Source organism: Sarcophilus harrisii, chromosome 4, assembly GCF_902635505.1.
Source record: "Sarcophilus harrisii chromosome 4, mSarHar1.11, whole genome shotgun sequence".
Taxonomy (NCBI): Eukaryota; Metazoa; Chordata; class Mammalia; order Dasyuromorphia; family Dasyuridae; genus Sarcophilus; species Sarcophilus harrisii.
Window position 1 is genome coordinate 413669820 of NC_045429.1, and position 25287 is coordinate 413695106.

The 25287-nt window shown below is 48.0% G+C and overlaps 2 protein-coding genes across 3 annotated transcripts; both read right to left on the reverse strand.

Moving 5' to 3' along the window:
- Window positions 1-789: 789 nt before the first annotated feature.
- LOC116423646 (oviduct-specific glycoprotein-like) lies at window positions 790-10937 on the reverse strand. Its single transcript, XM_031968709.1, has 9 exons — window positions 10702-10937; window positions 9917-9973; window positions 7540-7705; window positions 6958-7082; window positions 6231-6354; window positions 5949-6131; window positions 5245-5361; window positions 2187-2322; window positions 790-1547 (listed from the first exon to the last, which is right to left on the reverse strand). The coding sequence occupies exons 1-9, from the start codon at window positions 10911-10913 to the stop codon at window positions 790-792; spliced, it is 1878 nt and encodes a 625-aa protein (XP_031824569.1). The 5' UTR covers window positions 10914-10937.
- Window positions 10938-18568: 7631 nt separating this feature from the next.
- Window positions 18569-25189, reverse strand: WDR77 (WD repeat domain 77). 2 transcript variants are annotated; one of them, XM_031967277.1, is made up of 10 exons: window positions 24844-25189; window positions 24579-24764; window positions 23288-23429; window positions 22944-22993; window positions 22331-22401; window positions 22041-22095; window positions 21093-21164; window positions 20643-20751; window positions 20145-20213; window positions 18569-19600 (listed from the first exon to the last, which is right to left on the reverse strand). In XM_031967277.1, exons 1-10 carry the CDS (start codon window positions 25046-25048, stop codon window positions 19441-19443), a joined length of 1119 nt encoding a protein of 372 aa, XP_031823137.1. In that variant the 5' UTR covers window positions 25049-25189; the 3' UTR covers window positions 18569-19440. The 2 variants fall into 2 exon arrangements, with proteins under 2 accessions (XP_031823137.1, XP_031823138.1); XM_031967278.1 differs by lacking the exons at window positions 24579-24764; window positions 24844-25189 and adding an exon at window positions 23829-24158.
- Between the last annotated feature and the right edge of the window lie 98 nt (window positions 25190-25287).

A 25287-nucleotide genomic window follows, 5' to 3' on the forward strand; every position in this document is an offset into this window, starting at 1 on the left:
ATTTAAAAATTCATCTCTCCTTCTAATTAATGATCCCAACAAATTTAACTGACCTTGGAGTATGCGTATGAATACAAGGGAGTCAGACCTAGTCTCTTTACACCCTAAGGTATCCTTCAAAGGAGTCTATTGTCCAAAAAGGTCTAGTCCATTACCTTCAAAACCTTGCAGCTGCACTCAAATAATGAGCAGTTCTTGGTCTATGAGAGATGGGGGAAGTTGTTGCTAGCTCCCATTGTTAAACTTCCAACCGATCACTTTGTTCTCTGCACCACAGCTTTGTAACAGTCATGTCGCTCCCAATTTCATGTCATCTACCTGTTTGTTCTTTGTTCTGTATCCCTGAGAGCTAGGAAAGGGGAACCGACCTTTGGTTCAAGTCTCTGCTGTAAGTGGAGAACAGCCCCTTACTGGCAGGCAGTGTGCCCCTTTTAATAAATGGTATCTTGTGAAAAGAATTGCCTCAGTGTAACCCTTCTGTTTTTTCACAGCAGTGCCATATGTCATCAAATATATATGTTGTAATATGTAAATATATTATACAGTGTATTATTAAATATGTATGAATATATTATTAAATGTGCATACTATATATTCTAAAATATATGTACATATTATATAAGTCTATTATGTGCTATATTCTTAAATCTATATTATATGATAAAAATCTATGTTACTGTGTTGTGATAATAAGAAACAGAGGGGATTCTTGTGCCATATGCTTCCCCCCCCCCCCCCCCCCCCGCGGCTCGGGCCGGGCCCAGGGCTCTGGAGGCTCCTCCTCTTCACCTACAGAGTAGCATTGTAGCTTGCGGCCTGGGGTCCCGGCGCCCAGGACGTTAGGCCAGCAGAAGGCCCAGGAAGCCCACTTGAGGGGCCGCCCTGGGGAATATCGCGCACGGGCGGCGAGGCGACTGCCAGCGGCGGCGCCGCGTCTCCGGGCCAGCCGCCCGTGCTCAGGCCCAGCGCCGCCGTGCTCCCGAGGCCAGCGCCGCCCGTGCTCCCGAGGCCAGCGCCCGCCGTGCTCGAGGGCCAGCGCCGCCACCGTGCTCCCAGCGAGCCAGCGCCGCCCGTGCTCCCGGGAGCCAGCGCCGCCCGTGCTCCGAGGCCAGCGCCCCGTGCTCCGAGGCCAGCGCCGCCCGTGCTCCCGAGGCCAGCGCCGCCGTGCTCCCGAAGCCAGCGCCGCCGTGCTCCCGAGGCCAGCGCCCCCGTGCTCCCGGAGGCCAGCGCCGCCGTGCTCCCGGGCCAGCGCCCCCGTCTCCCGGGGGCCAGCGCCGCCGTGCTCCCGGGGGCCAGCGCCGCCGTGCTCCCGCGGGCCAGCGCCGCCGTGCTCCCGGGGGCCAGCGCCGCCGTGCTCCCGGCGGCGGCGGCGGCGGGGGCCGCGCTTTGGGAGCCGGCCGTCAGCGCGCCGGGCCCAGCGGGGGGGGCAGAGGCAGAGGTCGGGCTCCCCGTTGCAGCGCGGAAGAAAATGGTGGGAGACGTCGCCATTGCTATCTCCCCGCCACGGGTGAAAGGAGAGACTTGTGGGGGAAGCGTCGAGTCGAGCACTGGAGCAAGAAGAGAGGGGAGCGTCAGAGCCCGCTGGCGGCGGCCCCTCCCCGAAGCCTGCTCGGGGCGGTGTTTCTAGCCTTTAAGGCCTCGGCCTTCCCTTTCCCAGGCCTTGCCCCCCGCCTGGGCGCACTTAGGAAGGCCTCGGCCTGAGCCAGGCAGGCCGCCTCCCTCCTTTGTGCCTAACCCCGGCCCCGGCCCTTCCGGGCAGACCCTCTCCAAGGGGCTTTTTCGTCCTTGGGAGACGAGCATTCTGAGGGAGAATCCCCAGCCCCGGATGGAGGCCGCCTGAGGCCTCGCGCTGGGCGGGACACAGGACAAGCCAGGCCTCAAGCCAGAGTCAGAAAAGCTGCAGCTTAGGACCCAGAAGGCCTAGTCCCCGCCCTTCCCCCCCCCAGGCAGCTGCTTGCCCCCCTGGGCCCAGGCTCATCTATAAAATGAGGTGATTGAACGGGGCAAGCTCTAAGCTTCTTCCCACCTCCTAACTCCTCCCCGTCCCCCAGCCAACGAGCAGGGAAACACGGGCCCCACTGTAGTCTGCTGCAAGACTCAGGGCCTGCAGTTCCCCAGCACTGATGCTGAAACCCCAGAGCCCACCTTGGCCTAGGTCCCTTTGCTGCCCACGGCATTCCACTTACTCTGGAAAAACAGGATTTGTTTTATGGTTTTCACAAGGGGATAGGGGCCCTGCTCACAAAAGATGCCCTTGAAGTCATCCAAATCCAGGGTCCACACCATGGCTCCCCCATAGTTTTTCACCTTTATGAACGCTGTCTGGGAAAGTAAGTGACTGTTAGCTGCCTTACTGTTCTGAGCCCCATCCAGTTTTGTGCCGTGGGAGACAGATGGGGGACGCAGCTTCTGACCTGTGGGAGCCCCCAGATTGTTTGGGAGACAATGCACCCTTGAGAACACTAAGAGAACAGCCAGTGAGCCCCCTTTTCCCCTTGTAGAAAGATGGAAGGGTGAATATGACCTTGAAGTCAAGTACAGCGCTTATAAAAATCTTTTTCTTCCACTCCAAAGAAGCAAGGATAAATTCAAAATATTCTTTCCCCATTTTGATTCTCTTAAGATTACTTTATAAAATATTCTAAATGCACACACACACACACACACACACACACACACACACACAGAGTTGTCTTTCTCCTATGTCCCTCATGGTTCCACGCATTTTTCTTAAATACTTAAGTGAAAGCCAGCATGGAATAATAGGGAACTGGTCTTTAAGTGATTCAGGTTCCACTGTGATGCACCCTGAATAAATCATATAACTCTCCAAGATGTTAAGGCACCTCTCAGTACTGGTGGAGGGAGCTCTTCACTGTGGAAGTTCTTTCACTGATGAATGGGTCCTGTCCAAAATAAATACTAGAGTACAGGCAGAAGACCTGACCAAGTTCTTGGTCCTAGGATCAATTAGAGATATGATTTAGACAAATCAGCCTCTCTGGAGGCTTCCCTCTTTGGGAAGTTATTTTGGAACAAGATGACATGGTGGAAAATAACAAGTCCATTGGTTTGCTGTTACTTGGACAAGTCACCTACCTCTTATGGGCATCAGCTTCCTCTCTATTCAATGAGAGTGTTGAACTAGATGCCCTCCGAGGACTAGTCCTACTCTCCATCTGTGATTCTGTGATCCTGTGATTACCAGGGTCCCTTCTAACTCTAGGAAACATGTTTCTGAAAGCAGACAGAAGAAGAAAAGAAAAAGGAGAAGGAGAAGAAGATGAAGAAGAAAAAAGGAGGAGGAAGAGGAGGAGGAGGAGATGAAAAACCAGGAGTCCTCTCTTCCTCATGGGAATGAGAGCCAGCTTGTATTTTTTCTTGTTTTCATGGGTGACCATGAAACACGCAGGGTTTTAGGGTCCAACCTGCCAGTGAGAGGCCTCTATGTAATTACTTTGGTTGGTCCTCAGACAGCAGACTCAGTCTGTTACCAGGATGATATTTTAAGCCTTTCCAACTTTATAGAAACTACCAAAGCTTAGGTGTTGAGACTTGATCCTAAAGACAGCCAGGACTAAGCTAGGTGGCCCAGGGGTAGTGCTGGACCTAGAGTAAGGAAGAGCTGAGTGTAAATCTTGATTCAGATGTGTCCTAGCTGTGAGACTATAAACAAATCCCTTAATCCTTCTCTGTCTCAATTTTCTCATTTGTAAAATGGGAACAATAAATAACAGCCCTCCCGCACAGGGTGATTGTGAGTACTCAATGAGATGAGACATGTAAAGTACTTTGCAAACCTTAAAAGTTCCATCTAAAAGTTTGCTATAATTATTGTTAGCAACGGGGGGGAAAGGTGCCAAAAAATTTTGTTTTAGTGAATAATCTGGCAGTCGTTGGGTCAAGGCCACATTATGGCCTGCAGTGCTGGAGATGCCCATGCCCTTGAGCAGAAAGCTGAGGGGCAGAAACTTGGCACATGACCACAAGCCAGCTGAGCTTCACTCCCAGTCCCCCCCCACCAGCCCCTGCCCCAGCCACACTGGCACACCCGGGCCTGCTTGGACACCCCACCAGGCACCTCCCTCTGAGACCCGGTATGAGTCCTCTGCCTACATGGCCACAAGCACCAGAACCCACTCCTTCCCATCACAGACAAGGACTTTGATGTATTTGAGCCCGGGAGACAGAATGGAGGAAGGTAGGTGGAAATCCACGAAGACAACCCAAGTCTGAGTCGCTGAAGTCCCGGCTCACCAGCCCAGGGCTGGCTGCCTTCCACGCTCACCAAGTAAGGACTGTCCCATTGTCCTGAAGAGCCCACGTTGGTCACATAGCCAGCCCAGAGAGCTGGGGTGGCCACAGTGCAAACACTGGCTTTGGAGTTAGAGGAGGAAGACAGCCTTCTTTCTCAGGTCATTCTGAACCTAAAGCCAGTTGTGTGGTGGTGTGGAAAGCTTCCCAACTCCAGTATGAGGTGCTCCCTTCTTCCTCAGTGTCTGCCAGGAGTCCTCAGGCAGCCACCAGGCCTTCTGACCTCCTCTTCCCTCACCCTTGTCAAACCTAATCTTCTGCCCACCTAACTCTGGGAAGGGGTCTGATCCACCAAGTCCTACTGAGGGGGAGATGACTGGCAACCAGCTAAGCCACAGGTATTCACAATGCCTTCTGCCCAGGAGCAACATCTTATCCAAAGGAATCAAATTGGAATTGAGAGGAGGGGAGATTAGACATGTGTTACACCAGAAAATGAGAGGAGGGGCTTTCCTGCTACATGTCCAACAAAATCCCAGGAGAAAAAAGCTGTCTACTTCCAAAAAACTCCAACTCTCCTTCCCTCCTTCCCTCCCCCCTCTCTTCCTCTCTCTCTCCTCCCTTTCCCTCCCTCTCCCCCTCCCCACTTCTCCCTCCCTCTCTCCTTCTTTCCCTCCCTCTCCCTCTTTCCCTCCTTTCCTCTCTCTGTCTCTCTCTCTCTTTCTCCTCTCTCTCTTTCTTTCATTCTCTGTGTCTCTCTGATCTCTCTCTCTCTCTCTCACTCTCTCTCTCTCTCTCTCTCTCTCTCTCTCTCTCTCACACACACACACACACACACACACACACACACACATACACACACACACATCAATCACCCTTAAAATTGAATTTTAAGAGGAAGCGGAAATATGGAAGACATTGAGCCCATTTGTGCATCACCAAATATTGAACCCCATAGAACCTTGAGAAGAAGAATCAAAGAATACTTACTTTGTAAGCAAAGCTGCGCACATTATCATAGCCAACCCAATAATTGTTCATATAGGCATAGGGGACTCTTTGTGCATTAATCCATTTCTTCATGGCCTTCTCAAGGAACGGACAGATCTGTCAGCAGAGCACAGAGTAGGAGGTGTGAATGGAAGATGTGGGCAGAAGTGATGGGAAAAGAGGGAGGGAAGATTTGTGGGGACCCCCTACCTTCCCCAAAAGGTGAAGACTAACTAGATGTGCATGGAATATGGTGGGGGAAACTCACCAAGAATTAAGAGCATATGTATTGGGGTGGAGAGGAGGAGGAAGAGGAAGGACTCTAGGCTGAGATTAACTAAGTAGTTAGAGGATAGTGATAACCATAGTTCCCATTTATATGGTACTTTAAGATTTACAAAGCCTGTCCTTTCTGAGTATCTCTAAACTCTGAGATAAAAAAGGATGGATTTAGAGGCATCTATTTCTATTTTCTCCCCTCATCCCACTGATCAAAGGGCAGAATACCTCCTCCTCAGTCCTACCCAGAGTACACACACACACACTGAGATTCCCCCAAGTATTCCCAAGGTCTCAGACCTCCTTCATCTCAACTGCTTTTGCCACGAACCGCCCCCCCCCCCCAGCCAAATAAACAAAAATGACCTACACTAGGATTCTCCCAAAGGTAGCCCTGCCCTCTGTGGAAAGTCTACTCCAATCACCTCATAATAAGCCCATACACCAGCTTCCTTGGTGTAATTCCCAGCAGGTGCTGGCCCAAAAGCAGGAGCCCCTGGCTCCCTGCTGGAGATCAGGGTGTCAAAGGTACGTCCATAGGTAGGAAATCCCATGATGAGCTTCTTTGGAGGGGCTCCCTTCTTTTCCCATAGCTTCATGGCATATTCCTGCAAAAGTGAGGATGGATTTCTCCCCACTCTGTGTTAGTCGGAGCCCCACCAATTCCCCTCATCATTGTAGCAGACACCCCATGTCCACCTTCTTACACAATTTAAATAGTCTATTTTATTGCTTCCCCAATTCATTCCATAGAGGGGGCTGTTGTGCCCAGTGACAGAATTCCAACTTCCATGGAAATCGTAAGTCAAGACACTGATATAGTCCAGAAGTCTGGAAAGAAAAGTTATACAAGAACATAAAGACATAGACAGGTGGTTCCCATTCAAAAAAAGGCAGAACTTTTTTGCCAAGTTGTTCCTTTGCTTTCTGCTTTTGTCTTTTTCTCCCAATTTATGCTGTGGGCACCATTTTTATCCCCATCATTCCAGCAGCCTTAAAATCCTCCTTTCTCTATGAAGTAAGTCCTTCTGGACTAAGGCCTGCCTGCCGAGGGAGCTCCTATATTGCCTCCATTACTCTCTACCTTGAAACATATTTCTCTTGTTGGGTTACCAGCATAAGATCCAATGCTTTATTTTTATTTTACATTTTGGGCCTATCATCCATTTGGGTCAGAATACACATCTTGCATTGCGCTGCCAGAAGGCTTGATGTCCAGCCCAAGACTTTTGGATTGTGGTGGTCATTATGGGGAATTTCAAGATGAACGCCTGTCTTCTCGATGCCCCAGGAAAGTCTTGTAGACGAGAAACTTCTCTTCCTTCTCAACTGGACACAGACTCACAGGGGGCAGCCGGAAGCTCCTCTGCCTGCCTGGGACCTGGTGCCGCCCCCCTTCCCCCCGCAATGCCCCGACTCCCGCCAAGACTTCACCTGGCAATGTTGGACACTTCGTAGGCCCCTTTGATGATGTCCCGGTTCCCAGACACGGCGGCGGTGAGCAGCAGCCTCCTCCGCCCCGTGGTGTGAGCCTCCTCATAGAAGGTGACAATGAGTTCCTAGAGAGCGGGGAGAGGGAGGCAGGCAGAGGAGAGGGATTGAGCTAAAGGGGGCAGGAAGGAGGCGGATGGAGAGAGCCCGGCCCAGGAGGCAGAGGAAAGGCGGCAAGGTGAGAGAGAAGAGACAGAGACACAGAGAGAGACAGAAAAAGAGACAGAGACAGAGAAAGGCAGAGAGACAGAGACGGAGAAGGGGAGGAGAGACAAGCAGAGAAGTAGAAAAAGAGAGAGCAGCACAGTTACAAAGTATCAGAGAGAAAGGCAGATGGAGGTGACAGGGAGGCAGGCCGGGAGAAAACCCCGGGAGTGCAGCAGGGCCCGGCCGCTCCCCCCCGCCCCGGGCCAAGCCCCTTCGGTCTCGGCATCACTTTCCTTGCTCCCGCCGGCCTTGGGAGGGAAGGCCCGGCTGGCTCCTTCCCAGCCCCCTGCCCCTCCCGGGCCTCAGAGGCGACTTTACTTGAATCAGCTGGGAGAATCGGACCCGGTCCTGGCTGGGGCTGCCCCTGGACGCTGGGTACAAGAAGAAGAGGTCCAGGCCGTCGAAGCCGTGCGCGCGCAGCAAGAACAGCACGGAGGCGATGAAGACCTGCCGGTTCTGGAACGTGGACATCATGGCGGTGAATCTGGGGGAGACCTCGGGGTCAGGCAGGCGCCGCGGGGTCCCCGCCAGAACCCGGGGAAGCGCCGAGCTTCGCGCGCGGGGAGGGCAGGGCCGAGGCTCGGCGGGCCTCCCCCTCCCAGCCCCCTCCTAAGCAGGAGGATGATTTTTAGTCCCGCGCCCCCCACCCCTGCCCCAGGGCAGGTAGTTTAAAACACCAAACCCCCAGATCCGAAGCAAGTCCGGGGGGCCGGCAGGTCGCGCCCCCTCCCTTCCCAGGTGAGGAAACGGAGCCAGGGCAGAACCAACCGCCCAGAGCCATCCCGGGAGGGAGCGTCGGGGCAAGCCCGGAGCCCTCTCCTCCCGCTGCGGACTCGGGGCTCTCATCCCAGCCTTGCGGGGCTTCCGGAGCGCGAGCGCAGCGCTTGCCCTTCCGTACCCCGAGGGGAGGCCCGAGGCTGCCCGGAGCCCGGGGGCTCCTGGCCCGCCCCCGGGCCGCTTTTCCTTATCCCGGTCTACAAGCGTCTGTTTGGGAGCTACTGTGTGCCGGGACTGCGCCGAGCCCCCAAAGAGGGGCGGGAGGCAGCCCCGATCTCTACAACCTCGTCCGAGGAGGGAGGGAACAGGCAGACAACTGCACACAGACCAGACACGCAGAGATGTCACACACTGAACTGGAGAAAACCCACCGAGGGGCGGCACTGCACCGGGGGGACAGGAAAGGGCTCCCCACGGGGAGGGGGCCTAAAGGAGCCGGGTGAGAGGGGGGAGGCCTCCAGGCGTGGGGGGGGGGGGGGGGGCAGGGGAGGGACAGCCGGCGAACGAGCCCGGAATCTGGGCAGCAATCAGTCCCGAGGCCAGGGCCGCGGAACCAGAGAGAACAGGCGGGAACGAGGGGGGGAGAGCTGGGCCGTGTTGGGCAGTCAGGTTAGGAGGAGCTGAGAAAGCCAGAAGACTTCCTATTCGATCTGGGAAATAACAGGGAGCCAGTGGGAAGTGCTGAATCAGGAGTGCCAAGATCAGAGTTTCACTTAGGAAGGTCCCCCTGGAAGCTGAGCAAGGGGTCAGGGTCGGAGGGAGGAGGGCTTGCCCCGGGGTGGTGGCAGCGGCCGTGCCGGCCTCTTAAGGGACATGGAACGGACTTCTGATTCCGCGGGGAGCCCCCAGTGAGAGAAATGCAGATCAACACATTTTCTGGAGGAAGGGATGAAGTGTCTTGCTCGGCGTCACACAGCTGTTATGTGGTGTCGGGAGAAAAGCCCCAAATGGGAGTCTTTGGGCTCGGAGTGGCCCTCCCTCCACTGGCTCCACAGCTTCTCACCGCCACTACCACTGCTGCTGCTTTCACCGCTACTGCTATTATCATCATTATAATTATAGGCTACCACTGCTCCTGCTGCTGCTGCTGCTGCTGCTGCTGCTGCTGCTTTTTTATTATTACTATTACTACTACTACTGAATAACATTATTGTTATTCCTGCTGCTGCTGCTGCTACTTTTACTGCTACTAAGTATTATTTTAGAATAATATTAATGATAAGATACTGCTTCTGTGGCTGCTTTTACTACCACTGTTACTAGCAAATAATTATAATAATGATTAATTAATCACTACTACTACTACTAAGAATAAGAAAAGATTGCTGCTACTGTTGTTACTATTGCTATTACTGCTGCTACTGCTTTTATGGGAAAAAAGGAAGAAGAAGAGGAAGAGGAGGAGAAAGAAGAAGAAGAGGAAGAAGAAGAAAAGAAAGAAGAGGAAGAAGAAGAAGAGAAAGAAGAGGAAAAGAGGAAGATGAGAAGAGGAAGAAGAAAGAAGAGGAGGAGGAGAAAGAAGAAAAGAAGAAGAGTAGGAGGAGAAGGAAGAGCAGAATGAGGGGGAGGAGGAGGAAGAACAGGAAGAGGAGGAGGAGGAGGAGGAATTTCTATCCACAAAGCCTGTAGGGATACCCCTTTGGATAAATTAGGCCATAGTGAGAACTACTTTTCCTAGGGTCAGTCTGAGCCCCAGTCTCCCAGGCCCTAGATTATAGCCCAGTCCTCCCTGGCCATGCCCTCTGCACAGCCCAGTCTCCCAGGCCCTAGATTATAGCCCAGTCCTCCCTGGCCATACCCTCTGCACAGTCCCAGCTCCTGTTCTACCAACTCTAAGGATCTAACCTGATTCTGGCCACCCTTTACACCAGTTCCAATTCTGTCTCAACCCAAGGAGATGATGATTTTACATTCCCACCTGCTTGTGCCAAAGTACCAGCCTCCAATGGACAGCAGTATGCGCAGGTCCTGGTTTCTGTTACAGGGAAGAAGGAAATCGAGGGAATTACAGCCAGCTCTCAATCATCTGCCCTTACAGGGTCTCTGTGAAGTACGGCCAGTGAATGGCAATCATGTAAACCCAGTTCTCCTGACCCTAAATCATTTTGTTCACCTCTGGGCAGACTTAGAAAACAAGAAGATTCCAAGACAGCTGCTTTCCGGATATGAAATTGGCCTTTTCCCTCTTAGTATCTGCACTGATAAGTGGGAAAGTTCTTCCAAGGAAAAGGAAGACTGGAGGGACAGGCCCAAGGGAACCAACGGAAGTGCCAGGCAGAACAGGAAGAAAGGCATGAACTCATCTGCCTCTGTTCCAGTCTCTGTTAGCAGGCCCCCAACTTTTCCAGCATCTCCCAGCAGTTATCAAAACAGAGCAGAGTAGCATCAAAGAATGTAGCCCAAAAAGGGGGCTGAGATGCTTCTTTTATTTCTTAAGTTGAGAATAAATTTTTTTAAATAAATAAATATAAATAAATGAAAAAGATAAATATATAAATAAGTAAATACATAAAGAAATAAAGAGATACTTGAGAGCAATCTTCTCATTTTACAGATGAGGAAACCAGTCTATAGAAGAGTGACTTGCCCCACAAAGGCACTGCCAGTTGGTGAAGGGTCAGAAGTAGAACCCAGAGTCCTTTACCAACAGGCGGGTCCTTTCTCTACTGTCCCCCAGCTTCCTCACACAAAAAGACATCTGACCTTTCTTTGAGCTTCATGAGCTGTGGGTAGATCTCCCTTTCATCATCATTCTCTTTGGGGACAATCTTATTGTTCTTCATTGAGGCAAAGGCGTACACCACATGGGTACAGAGATGGGGGTCCACATCATTGGGGAAGAAGGAGGCCGGGCTTGGGCGTTGCCGGGACCAGCTGGTGAAGTAACACACCAGTTTGTAGGCCGTACCTAGCATGGGAAAGCAGGCATTACTGGGGAAGGAGCGAAGGGTCTCTCTCCCCAGCGTGGGCCAGAAACGGCCTCCAGGAGAAAGTCACCACCAAACCCTCTGAGAAATGCAAGAGATTGTTCTGGTCCAAAACAACACCAAAGTCTCATTTTACAACTGAGGAAATTAAGTCTAGGAGAGATAAAAGGACTTAGTCCACACAGCCAGAACCTGAATGACACCACCAGAATTTGACTGTAAATCTTTTGTATTTCTCACTGTGCCCTCTGCCTTCTGAGAGGAAACCCAATTGCCATAGACTCCCCAAGATTCCTTGTAAATAACCAATTGTGTCCAGAATGAGATGCTGGAGTGGGATTGGTGTTCTGTGCTTTCTCATCCCCAAAAGATCCCTCTCCCCAGCTGGGAGACCCTCTTTATTAAAATAAGAGGAAATAGGTTTCCCTTCCCCAAGAAAAACATTAAAAGTTTAGAGAACTTATCAGTTTGTGAAAAGTCCTCAGCCCTAGGGAAAAGTGGGATAATATGGGGAGGGGAGAGGTTATGTGGTATCCTTACCCAGCTGGAGCTGGAGCAGGAGGATCAAACCTGCAGGAGAAACGAGAAAATATTACACCCCCCACCCCCCGCAGAGTGTTGCGGGCTAGGGAGGCAGTGATGAGTTATAAATCCTAGCTTTGTTATTTCCCACATACAGGGCCCTCAGCAATCGTCATCATTATTGTAATAGCAAACATGTCCATTGTTGTTGTTCGGTCATTTCCATCATATCTGATTCTTTTGTGACCCCACTTGGGGCTTTTCTTGGCAAAGATGCTGGAGAGGTTTACCATTTCCTGCTCCAGCTCATTTTACAGATGAGGAAACTGAGGCAAGCAGGGCTAAGTGATTTCCCCAAGGTCACACAGCTAGTGAGTATCTGAGCCCAGATTTGAGCTCAGCTTCCTGACTTCAGACCCAGGGCTTTATCCACTGTGTCACCTAGTTGTCCCTGTAACATATCCATAGCACTTTCTAACATATGTTTACACACACATGCACACATACACATATATACATATACACACATATATAGGCGTGTGTGCATGTATGTGTACATTTGAGGTCCCTTAAAGTCTAAAACTATAAACCTAAGGTATTAAATCAAAACATTCCTATATACAAACAGAAATGTAGACAAGAACATGCATACATACATGAATACATATGCCCACATGGAATATAGACTGAATACCCCCTAACTTTAAAATTCAAAGAAATATACATAAAATAGTAGTAATCAGAGATACAATATATATATATATATATATATATACATACTAAGAAATATACCTAAAATTGGTAATATATCTATTTTTTGTATAACTAATATACTTAAAATCAGAAGAGCCCCTCAATCTACTGGGACTCTGAAAAAAAAAAAGGCAAAATAACTGGTATTTGTGGTAACTGTGCATTTTAAGGTTTGCAAAGAACACCCATGAAGAAACCAAATCCAGAGGAGATGATGTGATTTGCCCAAAGGCTCATAAGCAGGAACCCCATACACAAATACACATTCAACTTTCCCTTTTCCCCCCTCTTCCCCTATAGGAGCACACCCTCTTGCACAGATATAGGATACTTTCCACAAGACCCAGCAGCAATTCCATAGTCCATTCCACCTAAGGATTCTAATCTTAAGATGGTCTGTCCATCTGAGATTCTTTGGTAGGGCAGACCAAGGAGAAGGGGAGACTCACAGCTTCTCTGCAGGAAAATGGGGTTCAGGGAAACAGAGGGGGACCTTACCAGCCCAGAGCAACAGCCTTGCCATTTTGTCAGCCCTCAAGCTGTGAAGCCCAAGTGGAGCTGATTTTTATGAGCCACTGGATGGGTACCTTCAAAGGACAGTCCAGCCCCAAGCCCAGCAGTCTTATGCTAGTCATTGGTGATTCATAGGTGCCGTCACCTGTTGCAGGGACACCTTGCCCCAGAGTCACAACGTCCTCAGGGCCTCCTGGCAGTCCTACATAGCCCACCTGCTTGTTCTAAAGGAATATATTGTCCATGTAGGACTGAGATTCCCAGCATTTTTAACTTCTGGCAGGGTCTCTAAACTTTGCCCTTATAAGTACTGAGCCTGTCCCTGACTTCAGCCATGGAGATCACAGCACATACTTTAGAGCTAGTGGCAACACTTGTGGGATCTAGGATAGCCTTCATTTTATACTAAGAGATTTTGCCCATCCTTGGCACTTGCCTTCTCATCACTCTTGGCTCAGTAGTGGGTCTGGAGTCAAAGACCAGGGTTCAAATCCAGATTATTTTCATAAGGTTGTTGTAGGTATAAAACAAGATAAATTTGTAGAGTATTTTGCAAAGTGCTATATAAATGTTAACTATTATTAGCTCAGTGCCTGGAAAATATTAAATGTCTAATAAATTGCTTGTTCATTGACTAATTGGGAATCAGTTCCTACAGTTGGCACTTAGCTCTCATCCCTTGTCACCCTTCCCTCCTGGGCAAATATATAACTAAAAAGCAAGGTAGTGAAGATGTCTAAATTGACTTTCTCAGTCCTATTCAGTTTTCTTCATTGGTCTTTAGACCCTTTTTTGATATTCACTCACTGTTTCCTGGTAGTTTCTTCTTTCCATTATCCTTTCCCTCTCTAACCATGACTATTTCTCATACTTTGACTTTACACAAAGCTTGGGGAATTTCAAAATCTGTGTAGCAATGAAAAGCTTTGAAGAAATCCCTGCATATTTTGAAACACTTTAGCATCATACCTCTAATACATTTTGGTTTCCCTTATTCATGAAACATCTTTTCAATTAATAATTTTTCTCCTTCCTACTCCCTTATCTCCCTTCTCCCAAGGGTGGGAAAAAAGGAGACCTCTGTAGTATAGTCAAACAATACAAATTCCCACACTGGTCATGTCCAAAAATATGATTTTTGGATCATGAGCCCATCATCTCGGTGTTGAGGTGAGTTACATTATTTATCACTGGTCCTCCAGAATTATGGCTGATCATCAATCCTAAATCTTTTTTTTTTTTATCTTTTTTTTTTTAATTTAATAGCCTTTTATTTACAGGATATATGCATGGGTAACTTTACAGCATTAACAATTGCCAAACCTCTTGTTCCAATTTTTCACCTCTTCCCCCCAACCCCTCCCTAGATGGCAGGATGACCAGTAGATGTTAAATATATTAAAATATAAATTAGATACACAATAAGTATACATGACCAAAACGTTATTTTGCTGTACAAAAAGAATCAGACTCTGAAATATTGTACAATTAGCTTGTGAAGGAAATCAAAAATGCAGGTGTGCATAAATATAGGGATTGGGAATTCAATGTAATGGTTTTAGTCATCTCCCAGAGTTCTTTTTCTGGGCATAGCTAGTTCAGTTCATTACTGCTCCTTTAGAAATGATTTGGTTGATCTCGTTGCTGAGGATGGCCTGATCCATCAGAACTGGTCATCATATAGTATTGTTGTTGAAGTATATAATGATCTCCTGGTCCTGCTCATTTCACTCAGCATCAGTTCGTGTAAGTCTCTCCAGGCCTTTCTGAAATTATCCTGTTGGTCATTTCTTACAGAACAGTAATATTCCATAATATTCATATACCACAATTTATTCAGCCATTCTCCAACTGATGGACATCCATTCAGTTTCAGTTTTAGCCACTACAAAAAGGGCTGCCACAAACATTCGTGCACATACAGGTCCCTTTCCCTTCTTTATAATCTCTTTGGGATATAGTCCCAGTAGTAACACTGCTGGATCAAAGGGTATGCACAGTTTGATAACTTTTTGAGCATAATTCCAAACTACTCTCCAAAATGGTTGGATTCGTTCACAACTCCACCAACAATGCATCAACGTCCCAGTTTTCCCGCATCCCCTCCAACAATCATTATTTTTTCCTGTCATCTTAGCCAATCTGACAGGTGTGTAGTGGTATCTTAGAGTTGTCTTAATTTGCATTTCTCTGATTAATAATGACTTGGATCATCTTTTCATATGACTAGAAATAGTTTCAATTTCTTCATCTGAGAATTGTCTGTTCATATCCTTTGACCATTTTTCAATTGGAGAATGGCTCATCAATCCTAAATCTTTTAAAATTGCTCATTTTTATCAAGCTGTTGCTCTTATATAGTTTTCCTAGATTATGTTCTCATTCTGTATCAATTCATAGTCTTTCCAGGTTTCTCTGGTCATCTTTTTCCATTTTTTATAATACAATAATATTCCATTACTTTAATATACCATAATTTAATCAACCCATTTCCCAATTGATAAGGCCTTAGGTTTTCAGAGTTGGTTGTTTTGTGTTTAGTTTGGTTTTGGTTTGTGGGGGGTGGGGGGGTTGCCAATACAAAAAAGCTGTTACTTTTTGTATGTACTCAGAGCTTTTTTCTTTGATCTTTTTGGGTTGTAGGTCTAATAGCATTAATCATGATTCGATCAAGGAAAATGCACCTTCTAATCATTTCAAACAGTTTCAAATTGCTTTCCGGAAAACCTGAACCAATTTCACTGTTCCATCAACAGTGCCTCAACATGTTTTCTCCAAACTCCCAACATTTTAAATTTTTACTCTTTACCAATTCAGTAGGTATAAGGTGGAATTTGAGCTGCTTTAATTTTCATTTCTCATGATTTAGAGCATTTTCCACAAACATTATCCAGCAGACTTTAGGTTAAAATCAAGGGCCCCCTTGAGGAAAAAAAATTTTACTTGAGAGCAATATGGATGAGGGTTTTGACAGTGCTGTAGTGGAGTCACTCAGGGGCTTATATATGAGACTGGGACTTTTTAGTCCTGGCTGCTGGGGGATGCACTACCACCAGAGGGAGGGGGCTCTAGCTACAGCATCTACACACTTAGGCTGCTAGGAGACTCCACAGGCATCCAAGAGAAACAATTTCAACTTACTTTGGGGTTGGGGCCAGACAAAAACCCCAGAAAAGTTCCAAACATCACAAATATATACAAGGAAGTTAAGGTTACTTTCCTTCTGTTCATGCCCAAGAGTTCATAAAGACCTAGAAAAAGGATTAAACCCATTGTTTCCAGACAGCTGAATGTAGAGGGGTGTATGTGTATATAAAAAACATCATTGTTTGGCTTTCTGCTGCTAACAGTGATACGCAGGTGTGTTGCAGATGTGAGGGAGTTGGGTGGTAAGCAAGTCCTGGCCTCTGATCAAAGTGTCTCAAGGTCTAAGGCCTCCAGCAGGGTTTCTCTGTTATTTTTATATTTATCCTGTCTGTAGCTTATTTGTAGATAATAAGCACATTTATTGGTTGATTCAGTTAAATGCCAATTCTGACAAACCGGAGACATTGTCTCCTTCAGGATATCGTTCAGACGCTTCCACCCTTACTGAAGAGCAGTTGATTTCAGTGAGGTTTCTCTCCTCTGTAAGGTGGGGAACAATGTTCTCATAGTATGAGAAACCTCAACACCGAGGAGCATCTGTTCATCCAGTCCGAACTCATTTTACAGATGTGGAAACTGAGGCCCAAAGCAAGCAGCCCAAGTCTATCAGGTAGGGAGCAGAGCTGGAACGCGGTGCCTGCCTGCCTCATTGTGCTCCCTCAGATCAACTAATCCACCCCCTTAATACATGAGAAATTTAAGCCCTAGAAAGTAACTTGTTCATAGCCACACAACCAGTTGGTTAGTAAGATATGAAGAGATAAATATTACTTTGAGAGGGAACCCTCATAAGGTAGAGGGAATTCTGAAATTCCCATTTTCTAAGGCAGGGGTTCATCTAGGTCTGACTTACATGGAAAAAAAAAACATCATTTAAATCTAACATTTTCTAATTCCATGCATTCGACTATATTGAGGTCCACAGGCTTCACTGGATGGCCAAGGAGGGAATGAGACAAAAATGACCAAGAAACCCTTTTGTGAAGGTACCAGAGCCTAGGGACTGTGACCTAATGCCAGGTTAACCTTTTCCTTGTTGTCTTTGGGTCACTTCTGTAGCCCAATTCACTGGCCCATTTCTTCAGCTCCATCCCTGTGAACTTTTGATTCTTTCCCACCTACATATTCACCAGACTAATTAGCCTGTTTTTTTGGCCTTCAATAGAACTGGAAGTCAAATCTTAACCAGTTTTTTGCTGGATACTTCACTTTGTAGTTTTATATAAATTTGGTATCTCCCAGAGCCTGGTGCCAAGATTGGAGGTCTAATTTTTTTTTTCTTAACCAGACCATAATATTTTAGTGAATTGGTGTGAGAAGCCCTTTTACCAGTGTAGACTGAAAACCATTTTTGCAACTTTGTGCAGTTCTGGTGTGTCAAGGCCATACTGTCTGCATATTTTTACTGTTTACAAACTTAAGTTGCTCATCTCTTTAGTGGTTAAGATCTGTATTCTGACTCTCTTTATGGAACTTTTGCTGATAAAAAAAAAAATCCTAGGAAAAAGATCAACCTCATCCCCATTTTTCCCCTTTGTACAGAATAGCTTAGTTTGTAAAACATTCTTAATATGCAATATATATATTAACTAGTGTAGTTAACACTATTACCTACTATGTGCCAGGTACTGTGCTAAGTACAAGGATCTCATCTGATCCTCAAAATAGTCCTTTGAGATAAGTATTATCATTATGCCCATTTTACGGTTAATGAAACCAAGGTATCTTAAGTGACTTGCCCAAAGTCACTGAGACTGGATTTGAATTCAGGTCTGTTTGATTTGAACCAGCTCTTTATCCTGTGCCAACTAGCTGCCTCTAGGTAGATCATTTATCATCCTCCTTCCAATCCAATAAGCATTCAATGGCTATTATTCAATGGTACTATTTGCTAGGTGTTGCAGATAAAAATGCAAACCCTGTTCTCAAAAGAATTTACTGGTGTCAGGTGGAGAAAGTGCAATAACCCCTGCTACTAATAACTTAACAAAAATGAAATTAATTTAGTTTTAAAAGAGACAAAAATCATTATTGTTGTGGCAATCACACCTGAGTCAGCTATCTGCAGTGGTAGATAAAAACAGATTTAAAAAAAAAAAGGTATACAAGGTACTAATATTAAAAATCTGACAGGAAAAGATATCGATAATTAAAAAAGTTTAATCAATACAAATTGCCAGTCAAGAAATGGTCATTAAGTCAAGGCTGGAAAACCTCCCAGCAGCTGTTGAGGATTCTAGTTTAGCTATGAGCCTAAATCAAAAGTTTCTTAAACTGTGGGTCATGACCTTACATAGCAATTGGTAACTAAATGTGTGTGTGTGTGGGGGGGGGTGTCAGAAATTATGACTACTAATCAGTAAATGTTTGATTTGTATACCTTTTTTTTTTAATTACTATATATCTGGGATCACAATCTCTCAGGTGAAAAGGAATCCAAGTGGAAAAAGTTAAGGAAGCTCTAGCCTCGGTGATCACAAGATACCTTTCCAATTCTTGGACAATGTGCATCTTATCAATGAAGAAGTTTAACAAGATTAATTGTCGTGCCCAAGCAAATGAAGCTTGCAGCTAAGGTACAAGTTAAGAAGTCAAACCTGAATTTCTCGTCTTTCTAGTGCCTTTCTGGGTATTCAAAGCAGCACTGGCTGTGTTGCCCTTAACTCTTCTCCTTCAACACAAACTTTTAAACACATACACACAAAACAGATCCTAAACCAGAGTATTTTATTTCACCAAGTCATCTCAGATTCTCCATTGGGATGGCTCATGGCAACAAAATCTATCCTTGACATGGCCCTAACCACAGCAAGCCAACTTCTGAAAGCTGAGAAGCCTCAGGAGGTGGTGGTCAGGACAGGCTGATACCAGAGAACAAATCCCCAAGCCCTCCCCCTCTTCTAGTCTGTCAGTTTTCTGAATTGTCCCCACTTCCCATTTTCTCTTCAAATCCACCTGGATGGACACCCCTAAACCAAGTCAAACTAACCCCATTGGCACTTAGCCAAAACAAAACACTGAACTAGTCTCTTGTGATTAGGGCAAGAAGGTATCCTTCCTGCTCTACCAAGCAAGGATTCATACCAAGGGAAAGAAACTACATCAAATGACTAAGGCAAGAGGCTGTTCTGGGGATTTCTGGGATCCCCAAGCTGAGAATTTCTGGTTTCTATAATCACAATAACCAGGAGGGCACAGGAGGCCACAGCGATGCTCCAATCTCAGCTGGTGCCCAGGATTCTGCAAATGCTTCACCACCAGAGGGAAACTTCCGAGTAGACTCTTCTATACCTTTTTATGTACTTTTGGGAAGGAACAACAAGGGGAGGGGAGGTAACTAGATGTGGGAACAAACGGTCCCGGATTATCATTTTTTAAAAATTTAAATATAATCTAAAAAAATAAATGGCTGTCTCCTTATGAGTCTACAGGACCCCATGCAGAGAAACTCAGTGCCTCCCAACTGCTCAGCTCTAACAGATCAAACCTGCTACATACAGGACTTGTCTTCTCACAAACCAAGGAGTAAGTGGGTATGGATTTGTAGGATTTTTTTTGCCTTTTCTGCCTCAAATCCAATCTAGTTGCTGGCACCATTGGGATCAGGAATTATAACTGGCTCTGAGGTCACAGTGTGGTGGAAAACCTGATGGTCCCAGCCCACAGTTGTGAGCAACTGGTTGTTGACTGGGGACCACGTAGCATCTCTCACAAAGTCTGTGTGGTCCCGGCTTCTGAACCTGGAAAAGGAAGACAACAGGGCCTGGCTTGATGCGAAAGGACTAAAAGGAGAAAACAAGTTAGGAGGGTCTAGAATCTGTCATTTGAAGAGGGCATCTTACATCTACTGGCTACTAAGAATTTTAGAGCTCCAAGTGTGTTCAGACCCTCAGAAGAGGTCCACTAACATCCCACAACCAGAGGCCAAGTGAAGAGCAGCACCTGCGCTCCCTGGTTCCCAACTGGGGACTCTTGCCATGACTGCAGCTCCTAAGATGTAGCTGTACTCACAGCACAAGCCTCTGTCTCCTAGAAAGGAACTCTTGCTGTGAGGCCCCACCCTTCACCCACTCCAGTGCAAAGTGCTGGTTTCAGGCTGGCCCCAGGACCTGGAAAACTTTGGACAGACTAAGGACTTTTTAAACCAGACAACCAAAGTCCTGCCATCTGAACACCAGGACGGTAGGAACCTGAGCAGACATGCTGGCTAGCTCCCCCTTACCCCACTCTCCGCCCCCCCCAAGGAATTCCTGCTTCAGGCTCATGACTTCATTCTATACTTACACCTCCGAGAGATCACAATCAAGCACAGCTACGGAACAGTCTTCACTGAGGGATGCCAGGAGGGGCGAACTGTAAGGAAGAAAGGGCAAGAACAGCAGAGCTGGCGGCTCCCTCAACAAACCTTTGAATACCTGTTCCTGATTTCCCCACTAGCCCAGGAGATGCTGAGCCACTGCTCAGACCTCAACAAGGCATCTACAGCCGGGCAAAGGCAGGGATCAGGAGAATGGAGGACGGATTCCTGGGCCTGATACCCAGCCTACAATTTCAGCTGCACCCAAGTTTCCCCTGCCACACCAACAGCCAGATGCACAAGGGATGGGGGTACCCTTGCCACTGTCAGTGACCCACCTACCACCCAAGTAACCGGGCCTGGTAGTGCTTTTGCTCGGCTTTCCCAGCAGTTTGGATTCGTTTCTGGAGCTCTACCTGCAAATGTCAACCTCCCCCCAACACCACCAAGGCACATAGGTAGCATCAGGGCAGGGAGGTCAATACCTATCGGGTGAGAACACCAGCCTCGTGACGCTCTGAGAATGCACCGATGAGGAGAGGATCGAGTTGGGGTTCTTGAAGTCCACAAGGAAGACAGTGCCATTCTCATCACCTGTAGGGCACGAACCAAGATGGCATAAGTATACAAGGCTTCACAGCTACTCCTGGCCTAGACTCAAGGTGCCTCTTTGTAGGTTACCTATGGCCCATTTCAAATCAAAACTAACTACTCAATCAACTTTTCCCCACCTCACAAGCCCTTTGGTCTGTCATGAGTTTAGGAGTAGTGGTGTGCAGTTTGGCTAACATATATAGGTAAGCAAACAATCATGAAGGGAGAGATTATTTTATCATAACCACAGACAGCCCAGAGATACAAAAGAACAAGAGGGAGGTTGGCTACTCTAAGGAATGAAAGTAAGAGACAATCGCCTCAGCTCCAAGACTTCTTACCAAAAGTGAAAACGCGTTCCTTCTGAGGATGCCAGGCCAGTGAGGTAGGAAGGTGATGGGAGGCACTTTGGCCTGAGAAAGTGAGAACAGCAGAGGGAAATGAGCAGAACTAAGACAACATTATATAGGGCAACGGCAGTATTATTCAAAGTAAAACTGAATGGCTAAGCTATTCTGAGTGATGTGACCATTCAAATCAACTATGAAGAAAATTCTCTCTACTTCCAAAGGAAAAAACCTGGTAAGTCAAAGTATGTGTAGTGTGGTTCCACATACAGATCTGACACAACAGTTCTCTAACAAAGGATTAAGAGGGGAAAATATAACTCAGAACTCAAAACATAACAAAAATAAACAAGCTTAAGATTTGGCTTTTTTAAAGTGAGAGCAAGGGAACTGAAAACCCCAGAGGTAGAAAACTACATCCTCCAATCATATTTCAGCCCTGAGCCTGGTGTTAGGATATACTCTCCCATGACCCTATACTTCCAAGACACTAACCAATAAAGATAAACTGATATTCAAGTCCCCTTCCCCTAAAGTGACTCAGTTCAGTTCCCCAATCAGGTCCTATCCAGGAAAAAGTGATCTTTCCTTGCTACCTGGATTAATACAAACCTATAGCAGGGTCTCAGAAAACTACAGGACAAATCCAGCAGCTGATTTTTAGATAGTCCTCTTGAATTAATAATGGTTTTAGCATTTCATATGTCCAGGGTCACACAGCTAGGAAATGTTAAGGTCTGAGACTAGATTTGAACTCACAGGGCTGGTGCTTTATCCACTGCGCCACCTAGCTGCATTAACAGTTATAATGGATTTAAAAATCATTCTTAGCTCTAGGATCCATACAAAAACAGGTAGTTGCCTAGGGTGTCTGCTGATCTCTGTCCTAGAAGACAGAGGTTGTTCTAAAAGATCTTTCCTAAGGCTACCATTCAGACTCACCAACATGTGAAGCTGGCTTGGGGCATCGGAGATCCCACAGTAAAACTCTGTTGTCCTACAAATAAGAGAATATAGAGTGCTTCATGATCAGTGTAGTGGATTCCTGAGTTCACGGCCCAGCTCTGACCCTTACTATCTAGGTCACCTGGCTCTCCCCTTTCTCCAGGACTCCATTTCTTCAGTGTAAGATAAGGGTCTCTCCCCAATCTACCTCAGGTGACCACTCTAGGCTCTAGCTGTACAGAGCAGCTAACACCCGTGGTGTGGGCAAGGGCAGGGGGTCACCTCACCTCCCCGCAGGACAGGAACAGAGCCTCCTTGTGGGGAGAAGCAGCAACGCTCGAGACGGGACCAGAGTGAGCTAGGGAGGAAAGGAACAGCACCATCACCACCAGGCAGAAGCAGCGGAACTCCCGCCCCTCCCCTCCCCTCCAGCCTCAAGGTGGAACTCTCATGTTTAAATGCATGGACAGCTACAAGCAGAACTGAGGAGTTTGCAGAAAGGACAAGGTGAATGAATCACAGCCATTACTTGGGTGGTCACAGCATGTGGCTCCCAGACCTCGAAGGGCTTAAGATTCCCTCTCTCTATAACAAAGGCCATGATCTCAGAGATTCCTTCCAGCTCTAGATCTACCTAGGATCCTCAGCTGATTCCCTGGAGGAAGTGGACAACGGTGGGAAGAGATGTTTGTGAGGCTTCAGGAGGCCACCAGAGGCGGAGAACACAGAAAATATATTTTCCCTTACAACAGGATGAATAAGTGTTTTTCTAATGACCAGGTAGATTACAATGGGGCCTTACCCATCAACATACACAGCTTTTACCATGAAAACAGAATCAAGAAACTCAAAAGAACCAAGATGACAAAAATGGAAGTGGGAAGGAGAAGCAAAACTCACCTCTATAGGAGGTTAGCATTCTCTCTCCTGAAAGGTCCCAAAATTTTATACTAAAGAGAAAAAAAACCCCACATTCATTAGTAAACAAAATAGTTCATAAAAAGCACACGTTCAAATACAGACGCTAAATAAAGTTTAGAAAAATGAGTTTTCACTTTACTCATTTCCTTACCGAAACGCTCATGCTAAAGTGTATTAAGACGACCTGCTATTTTTGAGGATATCCTCCATTATTATTCAAGGTTGGAGTTTTTTCCCCCCCAAGAATGAACTAGCATTATTTAGTGGGATCAAAAGGAGAAGAGGGGCACAAGCAAGGTCAACAAGTGAGAAGAGGGACTCACCAGAAGTCTTTGCTGCCGCTGATAGCCTGTGTGCCAGTGACGAGGACACTAACACTGGTCACTATGTCATCATGCTCATATTTGCAGAACTTGTTGACGATAAGTCTCTCACCCTCATCCAGTTCCCATAGTTCCACAGCACCTAGAAGATGTGGGGGCTAGAATTATGCCAGATCTACAATTCATAGGGCAGCAAAGTTGACTTCTAGGACTCTGGAGACTCTCCTTTAGCTTTTATCCTAAACATCAACAAAGTGAATTTAATTATTTTTCAGGGAGTAAAACTGCAGAATGACAGCAACTCTCATCATCAAAGTTTTGAACTGGTTCCTTCCTCATATGATTTTATGTTGGTGTTGGTTTCCTAGGAAAAGCCTGACCAAAAAAAAAAAAAAGAAGAAGAAAAGAATAGAAGAGATATTGTCAGCCTTCTAGTGGGGGAAAAAAAAGAAATGAGCTTCCTAAGGAAAAAGAATCTTTTCCCCTCGGGTCTTCTGGCAGCTACTGGTCAGTGTGATCCATCAATCCAGCTTGCCCAAACCTTGAAAACAAGTGCCCAGCAGGCCAGAGATGACTCCCAAACAAGACAAGGCAGAGGCTGGGAAACAAGAACACTCGTTGAAAGCTGGGTCCTTACTGCCCCAGTTCGGCTCTCCAGAGCCCAATCTCCGCTCCTCCTGCTGGGCAACCCTTGCGTCTCTCCTTGGAGCCCGGGCCAGGCCCATGGAATGTTTCCCCAGTGGGCAGTTGCTCCTTCGGTTGCTATCATTTAACAGGTTTTTTTTCCTGTTATAAGAATTCCACAGGGGAGGGGAGGTCACTGGGGAGCAACTGTGCCGCAGGAAGTGAAAACCGTTAATAAAATACTTGCTCCAAAACTCGGCGGAAAAGATGCAGAGCTGGCCAGGGCAGGCGCGCACGTTAAAACAGGGGCAGCGGGGCAGACTTCCCGCTCTCGGCGGCCAAGCCGGGTTTTCCCCGGCTTCTGTTCCCAGAACCTGGTAGCCACAGCGCAAAGATTAGATCTTCCTCACCCAGCGGGGGAGGGGGGGGCCGAACAAACTTTCCGTGCACAAGCCTGAGCCCGGGGGGCCGTGGGAGCCAAGTGCTGCCTGATCCCAGCCCCAGTCTGACCGGGCACCTGCCTGGGAAGGGGCTTTGCATTCCCATCTCGGGCGCCTGCAGAGTCTGCTCGGAGTCATTCAGTCCCCAAATGGGCAAACCTGGGGACCCTCCCCTCCCCCCGCCCCCCCACCCCCCCCCCTCCGCCCCGGCAGGAGGGGGCACTCACCCGAGTCCGAGGCCACGAGGATGCCCCGGTCCCCTACCCAGGAGAGGTCCGTCAGCCCGGCTTCGGTCTGGACCCCGGCCGAACAGAAGCCCTCGTTGGGGGCCGCGTTGGCGTCTTTGAACAGCCACAGGGAGCCGGCCCAGCTGCGGCCGCTAAGGCTGGAGGCGCCCAGGAGCAGGGAGCAATCTGCGGGAAGAGCGGGCCGCGGGTCAGCGCGGCCACGGGGGAGGGGACGGCCGGGCCCGGGCCGGGGGGCGGGGCTCACCCGACCGGTAGCGCGCCGCCTCCAGCTGCCGCTCCATGCAGGCCGGCGCGTTGGGAGGCAGGTTCCATTCCGGGGCGTCGGGAGGCTGCGGCGGCGGCGACGGCGACTGCGACTGCGGCGGCAGCGACTGCTGCGACAGCGACTGCTGCGACTGCTGCGACTGCTGCGACAGCTGCGACAGCGACTGCTGCGACTCCTTCCGCATCTCCGCGGCTCAGGATCTAACCTTCCCTCGGTCCCAGGCTCCGCTTCCCACGTGGTGTCCACTAGGGTCCCCGCCCCTCTCCGGCCCAGAGAGCCCGGAGCCCCCGCTTCTCGCGAGACTTACTTCCCGGCCCCGGCCCGCCCCCTCCCCCTTCCGTTAGCCGCTGGGTTCTGGTTAAGCTACGCTCTCCGTCCTCCCTCCTCCTCTCCTTCCCCGCCCCCCGCCCCCGTCCCTGTCCC

What these genes read in the sequence shown, in the direction of transcription:
- LOC116423646 (XM_031968709.1), bottom strand. Translation starts at nt 10,913, where the DNA reads ATGCTAGGTACGGCCTACAAACTGGTGTGTTACTTCACCAGCTGGTCC. An exon ending in CTCATGAAGCTCAAAGAAAG is followed by an intron (nt 9,974 to 10,701) that starts GTCAGATGTCTT and finishes TCCCTGTAACAG; the next exon opens with AAACCAGGACCTGCGCATAC. An exon ending in GTGTATGGGCTTATTATGAG is followed by an intron (nt 5,362 to 5,948) that starts GTGATTGGAGTA and finishes CTCTGCTGACAG; the next exon opens with ATCTGTCCGTTCCTTGAGAA.
- WDR77 (XM_031967277.1), bottom strand. Translation starts at nt 25,048, where the DNA reads ATGCGGAAGGAGTCGCAGCAGTCGCTGTCGCAGCTGTCGCAGCAGTCG. An exon ending in AGCGGCAGCAAAGACTTCTG is followed by an intron (nt 22,994 to 23,287) that starts GTGAGTCCCTCT and finishes TTTTCTCTTTAG; the next exon opens with TATAAAATTTTGGGACCTTT. An exon ending in GATTGTGATCTCTCGGAGGT is followed by an intron (nt 19,601 to 20,144) that starts GTAAGTATAGAA and finishes TTCCTTTTCCAG; the next exon opens with GTTCAGAAGCCGGGACCACA.